General features: G+C 41.4%; 1 protein-coding gene across 1 annotated transcript in view; it reads right to left on the bottom strand.

Moving 5' to 3' along the window:
* Nucleotides 1-861: 861 nt before the first annotated feature.
* Nucleotides 862-8,415, bottom strand: part of LOC126458272 (cardioactive peptide) — a 369,531-nt gene continuing 361,977 nt past the window's right edge. Inside the window, exon 6 of the mRNA XM_050095202.1 lies at nt 862-1,245. Within this exon, the coding sequence (XP_049951159.1) occupies nt 1,222-1,245 (24 nt within the window). The 3' untranslated portion in view covers nt 862-1,221. The remainder of the gene's footprint in view (nt 1,246-8,415) is intronic.

Here is an 8,415-nt window from a genome sequence, read left to right as displayed (position 1 = left end):
CCGTTGTTCTGCTTTTGATGTCCATCGCATATACTCCTTACAAGATACTGTCCATTCCGATCAATTGCTCTTCCAAGTCCTTTGCTGTCTTTGATAGAATTACAGTCTCATCGGCAAATCTCAAAGTTTTTATTTCTTCTCCCCGAACTTTAATTCGTGCTCCAGATTTTTCTTTGGTTTCCTTAATTGCCTGCTCACTGTACAGATTGAAAAGCATCGAGGATACGCTACAGCCCTGTCTCACTCTCTTCTTAACCACTGCTTCCCCTCCATGTCTTTGAGTCTTGTAACTACCGTCTGGTTGCTGTATAGGTTGTAAATAGCCTTCAGCTCCGTGTATATTACCCCTGCTACCTTCAGAACTACAAAGAGAGTGTCCAGTCAAGATTGTCAAAATCTTTCTCTAAGTTTACAAATGCTATAAACGTAGGTTTGCCTTTCCATAACTTATCTTCTAAGATAAGTCGTAGAGTTAGTACTGCCTCTCGTGTTCCTACATTTCTCCGAAATCAATACAGATCTTCCCTGAGGTCGGCTTCTACCAGTTTTTCCATTCTTGTGCGAAGAATTAGTGCTAGTATTTTGTAATCATGACTTATTAGGCTGATAGTTTGGTAATATTCACATCTTTCAGCAATTGCTTTCTTTGCAATTGGAATAATTAGATTCTTCTTGAAGTCTGCTGTAACGTGTGGAATTACTGACATGGCCTGTACCAAGATTAAAAATATGCGTACTTTCATCCACACAAACGAAGTCGCTAATGTGTAGACGTAATATCGGTAAGATGGAGGCCGCTAATTCCTGGAAACGGCAATGTAAAGCCCCGAGAATGCGATAAGAAACGTTTGAAAGGAAACATTACAGTACAGGAACGTATTTTATTGTGCATGCAGAGTACACAAGTAAACATTACAATATTAGGAAACGACACTTAGTAGGGACAGTGCCTAACTCCTCTATAACATAAGAGGAACAGAACTCCACGCCCAGAAGTTTGCTGGGGATGCAGGGCGGATGGATGGGGAGGCTACAAATGACTAGCACAGCGAGATCTGCGTCCGATGCTTTATTTACAGTACAGGGCAGGGCGAGGGTCAGTGTAGCGGGCCACTACGAGTGCTCTCTCTTCTCTAGGTATGTGCGGTGCCGGTGCGGTGGGGCGCCGTGCCGGGCTGTGGCGACAGCTGACACCGTTGACGGGACCGGGCCGCGCTCCGTCTACCGGCGCCACGGCTTCATGCCCTGCAACACAACACAGCACAGCACGTCGTACGGTAGCAGGCTAAGTCACACAGCTCACTGCAGGCAAAAACATCACTTACAACTATTCATAAAGGATGTCCGCAATGCTTTATAAGCCGGCCGCTGTGGTCGAGCGGTTCTAGGCGCTTCAGTCCGGAGCCGCGCGACTGCTACGGTCGCGGGTTCGAATCCTGCCTCGGGCATGGATGTATGTGATGTCCTTAGGTTCGTTAGGTTTAAGTAGTTCTAAGTCTAGGGGACTGATGACCTCAGATGTTAAGTCTCATAGTGCTCAGAGCCATTTGAACCGTGCTTAATGTAAACTTACAGAGGTTCTAAAATCTCGACAGTTTCGTTCCCTTCTTAGGCGTCCGTTCTTATCCTACCAGTTAATCGCAGATTCCTTTGCGAACCGAAATACCATGTATAAAACAGCTTCAAACGTCTGATTACTTTACAAATGTTTTAATGTGTTTAATATTTGATGTTAAGCATGTAAGTAAGAGAAAGTTTGGAAAAGATTTGAAATTATGCTTCAAGTTTGTTGGAGACGATAAATGTTCTCATTATTATGTGAAACACTGGGGAACAAAAAAGGTCTAATGAACTTATGTCCGGGAATGCATGGTTTCCATGCTGGAGACCATTTATTCAGTCATACTTTGTTACAGATAAAGCAGCCCAAAACGTTCTGTACCATACAGCCACAGTTACAGTATGCATGGTTCAAATGGCTCTGAGCACTATGGGACTCAACTGCTGAGGTCATTAGTCCCCTAGAACTTAGAACTAGTTAAACCTAACTAACGTAAGGACATCACAAACATCCATGCCCGAGGCAGGATTCGAACCTGCGACCGTAGCGGTCTTGCGGTTCCAGACTGCAGCACCTTTAACCGCACGGCCACTTCGGCCGGCTACAGTATGCATGGTTTCCTCCTAGAGGGTGGTACTGTTCCTCATACGTCATGCCCTTGCCCCCCATCCTGGCTTAGTAATTGGTAATGTTATGTCGGATTCACTTTTCTGGCTGACTCACCTTGCAGTGGATGTGATACAGCGGTGTACACAATGGTTCCGTATTCGAATCGAGAGCTTGCTGACAAATGGGAACTGGCGGCGGGAGGGAGGTTGTATTAGGAGACTTATCCCCGCCGACAACAACCACAGAATTGAATGTTTGCAACAGTGTTTCGCCGTTTGTCTGAGACAGGGTCTTTTCAGGAAGCAGGAAATCATGAAGTACGTACCTGATATGTTCTGACACCAGACTTCAAGAGAATGTGATTAACACTGTAGAAGGCGACCGCCGTGTCATTACCAGGCAGTTGGCCCGCCGGTACAAGGTAAGGCAGATGACCTTGTGGAACATCCTCCATGACAATTGTGGAACATCCTCCATGACAATTGTTACTACACTTATCATTTACAGCGTGTGCAGGGCTTACTAGCGACGGATTTTCCACATCGGGAGCAGTTTTGTGACACGTTTCTTCACCAAGGATTCTTCACCGGGGTTTGTATCATTCACAGATGAGGCCACCTTTACGCGGAGTGCTATCTTCAACTTCGGATAACAGTCATCTGTGGCATAGCATACAGAATCCCCGTGGTATGGTGCCAGCCAATCATCAGCATCGGTGCAGCCGGAATGTGTGAGCCGAGATAATTGGCGACTGTATTTTGGGACAGGTCTTGCTTCCACGCCACGTAACAGGCCGGAACTATCGGCGTTTCTTGCGGGTGATTTTGCCTCCCTTGCTGGAAGAAATACCATTGATGACTCGAGGGGATATGTGGCTGCTGCAAGATGGTGCTCCAGCCCACTTCGCCGTTAACGTCTGGACTCGTATCAGGCACGACCTGCTCGTTCGCCGGATCTCAACCCGTGCAATTTCTGGTTATAAGACTATCTCTAAAGGGTCATGTCTGTAGAGCCCATTTCAGATGTAAAGGCACTGGAGCAGCGTATTCATGCTGCCTTTGACACTGTTCGGATGCAGCCTAGCCGATGAGTACGTTTGAGACAGAACATTGAAACACGTATGTAACGCAGCAGCGATGGCGAGGCATTGTAGCATCTGTGACCAGAGAGTATGCGCTTGACCGCGCGAGTGTTGCGAGCGGTTCTCTGTCTGCGAGTAGTCAGTCGTTGCGAGTCTGTCGGTCGGTCGTTGCGAGTCTGTAGCTCTGTCTAGTTGAGAGCAGAACTCAGTCTGTAGTCGTCATGCAGAGCGGTCGGTCAGTAGTAGCAGCCCAGTGCGGTTGTGTGATGTAGGCGGTCGGCAACACTGGTCAAGATGAGGAATAAGGTATACTGTTAATTAATATAATCATTAGATAATGAAAAATTTTATTTATTGTAATTATTCTCCAACAAGTCTCCCAATAATAATTTTTTTATTTCAAAAGCATTTTCTCAAAAATTTAATTTTTTATTGAACTCAAGATTTCGTTGCACTTCCCATTTCATTCCACTTCTTTTGAAGAAAAATTCCACTAAAATCACAAAAAAAAGAGAATATTATTATTTGCAATGCAGTTCCTCCAAGCGGTGCGCAACAACAAGAGCAGATATGTGACATCCATTTATTATGAGGTAAGACTTTAATTCTGATTGTTTTACACAGGGCCAAAGATCGATATTTCGGTTTAATTGAATTTTCTTGTCACTGAATGGACTTTAATTTTTTGAAGGATTTATATTTGAGTCAGATTGCGAATTTCACATTTTTGTTGCCATTTTCAATACCTCTCATTGTGGGCGAGGTTACAATTAGCGCAATGTCCATTAGCATTCATAATTAAATATTGTCGTGTTTCTTTCTTTCAAATTTTTGTGGGGAGGTTACACTTGGCTCCCATTTGTATGAAGTATTGTTACTTTTTCTTTTAAAATACGGTGGGGAGGTTACACTTGGCGACACCCAGTCCAGGATCGAATTTCGTTGAGAGTCTTTTGAGCGACAGTCAGATATCTGCTCTTATTTGCTTAGATATAATTAGGATTTGGCGCAACGCTTTTATTAACTTGTAACTTTTTTTCTACAGGTCAACGGCAATTCGTTGCTCTGTTGTATGTGTGTATTGTTTTTGCATTTGTGATTATTTGTTTTGTGAATAATTGACTGTTGTAAAAATGCCGCGAAAGACTATGAATAGTGTATCGCGAGGTATTACGAACGAAACTACCGATTTAATCAACTTTACCGATAGGACATGTGACACGCAGTGCAATCATGACAATCCTGCGTTCACTAACAATCAGTGCATTCCAACCACTAATGATGACTTTTACCTTAATGATGAACAAACGAACTCAATTGTCTCGTCTGTTAACTTGACGACAATTGATGACGCGGAGCGGTCTATAGTAATGAGTGCTGCCGAGCTTAACATAACCGATTTAGTAAATTCACGTGACGAGCAGACAAATTTGTCTAATGAAGATGAACAGATCACACAAAGTAGGACGGATTTATTTAATTCCGAAACAATGACTGACAGTGTACGTCCGACTGATAAACCTTTCTGTGAATTACAGAATGACCAAATGGTCAAGCAAAACGTGACAATTGTCGGTACGCAATTAAACAGCACAGATATTAGAGTAGTTAATGGCTTGGGTCAAATTTTGGTAATGTTACGTCTAATGAATGAAAAACTGGATAACAATCTCAAACAAAGCAAACTGATTAATGAAAGGGATAAACAATCGAATGAAGAACAAGACAACATTGATAAAAAAATCAAACAACTTAGTGAACGAAATGAACGGATTAGTGAACAGATTAAAGCCATTGCCACGCAAAATTGTGATAATACAAGTCAATTACGTGAGGATACTAAGACTTGTGCTAATAACAGTAATGAAAAAGTTGGCACTGTTGCACAAGAATTAAGTAGCACACGTGTAGACACAACAGAATCACATAAAGACGGGATTAATGCAGTCACCAAACAATGCCGTAAAAACGCAGTACAGATACGCGACGAGTTTAATTTGAAGTCATTGGAAGTTTCACACACTCCGAATACGGAAGTCAATAATAAAAGTGAACGACAGAACAACCAAAATGTCGCAAGTTTTCAAGTAACAGAATTAAAAACTATTTCAGTCACCAATACGTCACAGAATCCGCCACGTTATGAGCATTTGTCAGAGTCACGCAGCGTGTATAATGTGAACAATTTACAGAGACTACGCGAATTAAAATCTGAAAAGCTACGCGACTTAAAATCTGAAAAGCTACGCAACTTGAAATCCGAAATGACACAGACAAACAGATTCACACACAAACCCGAACGTGTTTTCAAATTCAATGACGAGAACGTAGATTTCGAGCAATTTTTATCCGCAAGAAAATGTAAAGAATTTAATAATGACAGAACACAGGTACACGCTTTGAGCTGTATACGACAATTTGTTTTTATGCTTTCACCACTATTGCGTGTGATGCGGAAGCTAGCTTTGAACCTGATGCGACAATTTGCTATTGCATTTTCATCAGCATTGCCTGTAATGAGGAAACTTGAATTTATATGGTTACAACAATTTAGTTTTGGAATTTTACCGCCATTGCCTGCAACGCAAAAGCTAAAATTGATTTGCAGTGCGTAATAGACCTCAGGGGATTCATTACGCTTTAATGAATATGTGCCGTAGCGAGCATAGGGCCCCGAGCTGTAGTAGTGCTGTTTCATCTTTAGTTTTCTGCACTGCTGCCTTTTCTTCTACTATCCTTTATATCTATCAAAACTGCTCTTTAACTATTGCTCTATCTAGGATTAAGAAACATTGTAATGAAAACCCAATATGACAAATCTTTTACCGAATGTGACAATTTTCAGCAGGCACTCCCGTAATGACAACTACCGCCGTAATTTTAATTACAGATAAAATCGTAATCATCAGTATGTATAAAATTTTGAGCAGTCGGAACCACATTTTTGTAACAATAGATGTTTTTCACCACAATAGCATGAAAGTAAGCCGCTTAGCATGCCTAACCAACAATGCAGTCTACAAGGTCAACCAAACTTTAATGTTTCGCCGCGTGCACGTAAAGTCTCAGCTACAACAAATAGTAACGCACGGCAGCAAAGAAATAACTACGTACAGACAACACTCTATTTCAACTCGTATCGCAATGCGCCGTATAGGAATGACTATCAGGACAGACGTAAAAAGAATGATGAGCACAATTTTCAGCGTACATTTAATAACAGTCGATCTTATGAGCAGCAACAACATCAGCAACAACAAGTAATCATGAATGAAACAGACAATAGGTGTCATCCATAGCGTAACAGGTCAGTAAGAAATAACAGAGCAGTTCAAATAGTGGATATGTCACAGCATCCTCCCGTAAATAATAGCACGTACGACAGAATTTAACCAGATACAGCACAGATTGCATATTAAGTAACGCAAACATTACTTTTGACACGCAGAATTTTGCTCACGAGAATGTTATTTGAAACATGCTCTTTTGAATGCACCACTTTTATCGCACCCAGATCTTACCAGAAATTTTTCCATTGCCACCGACAGTTCCAACACGGCTTTAGGCGTACACATTTTCCAGGAAATTGAAGAAGATGGTTCTACAGTAATTAAAAACATCGCATTTGCAAGCCGCATTCTGTCACCTGCTGAGCGAAATTATTACGTTACAGAACTTGAAACATTATGTGTTGTATGGGCTTTCACGAGATTTAGGCACTTTCTTTATGGCAGAAATACCACCGTTTACACAGATCACAGAGCGATACAATTTTACTTTCGGCTAAATTTACTCACGACAGGTTAAGCAGATGGAAACTTTATTTGCAAGAATTTAATTTTACGATTGTTCACATTCCCGGCACACAAAATGTTATAGCAGACGCACTATCGCGTTCTCTCGGCAACAATCAGCAAGACGTAGCAACCAACTTCTGCAAAACAAATTTTAGTGTCATGTACATTCAGCAAGTTGCATTTGAAAACTTTATTTCATCGTCATTACAGGACATAGCACAAGAACAAAACAAAGACAATGTCTGGAAAGAAATTAAACACCTTTGGCTAGATAAGAATAATGTTACGATTAGGAACCATTACACTGTACGCAACGACATTCTGTTTCGCCGATCTCATCCTGACAGCAACAATTGGTTATTATGCATTCCTGACGAACTGGTTAACAAATTAATCTGGTACACTCATTTAAGTTACGCACATTACGGAGCAAGAAAATGTTTTCTTATACTGAGACAGAACTGTTATTTTACCAACATGGAGAAACGTATACGACGAGTTTTAGCGTCTTGTAAAATTTGCCAGAAAGCTAAATCAGACACCACTTCACATATTCCTCCATTATATCCCATTATACCTGTTAAATTAAGACACATGGCCGCAGTAGACATTTTTGGTCCGATTCCGAGAACTAACAGAGGTTTTTGCTACATCTTTGTCGCTGTTGAGCTCACTTCAAAATTTGTTACTTTCACTCCATTACGCAAAGCTACTGCTAAAACTGTTTCGAAAGCATTTGTAAAACATTTTCTATCTCAGGTAGGGCATGTAATGAAAGTAATTTCTGACAATGGATCTCAATTTCGTAGTAGCGTATGGACACGCATGTTACGAGCTAGAAACATTTCTCCGATCTATATATCCATGTACCACGCTTCTTCGAACCCCTGTGAAAGATTAATGAAGGAAATTGGTAAACTGTGTAGAATATACTGCCACAAAAGACATATTGATTGGGATACACACATACTCTCATTCCAAGATGTAATTAATTCCATTCCAAATGAATCCACTATGCTATCTCCGTCTGTTATACTGAAAAACGTTGAACCACCGAACAAAATTAAAGAATTAATAGAATTTCCCAAAAGTCGTCGCCTACGACACCACGAAATAATTGACATTGCGCTGAACAACATCAAACGTGCCGCAGAGCGCCGGAGAAGACAGCAAAAACAGGTTTGTACACGCCGCGACTTTCACGTTGGACAGAAGATACTAGTACGTACACACTATTTATCCAGCAAATTAAAAGGTAAGTGCAGTAAATTTGAACTTCTATACGCAGGTCCATATCGGATTCGCAGCATCCCTCACCCCAATGTTGTACACGTCGAAACTTTGAGAACCAGAAAATCGAAAGGCAA

This window comes from Schistocerca serialis, chromosome 1, assembly GCF_023864345.2.
Source record: "Schistocerca serialis cubense isolate TAMUIC-IGC-003099 chromosome 1, iqSchSeri2.2, whole genome shotgun sequence".
Classification (NCBI taxonomy): Eukaryota; Metazoa; Arthropoda; class Insecta; order Orthoptera; family Acrididae; genus Schistocerca; species Schistocerca serialis.
Note: the sequence above shows the minus strand (reverse complement) of the source record. Positions and strands in the feature narration are given on the sequence as shown.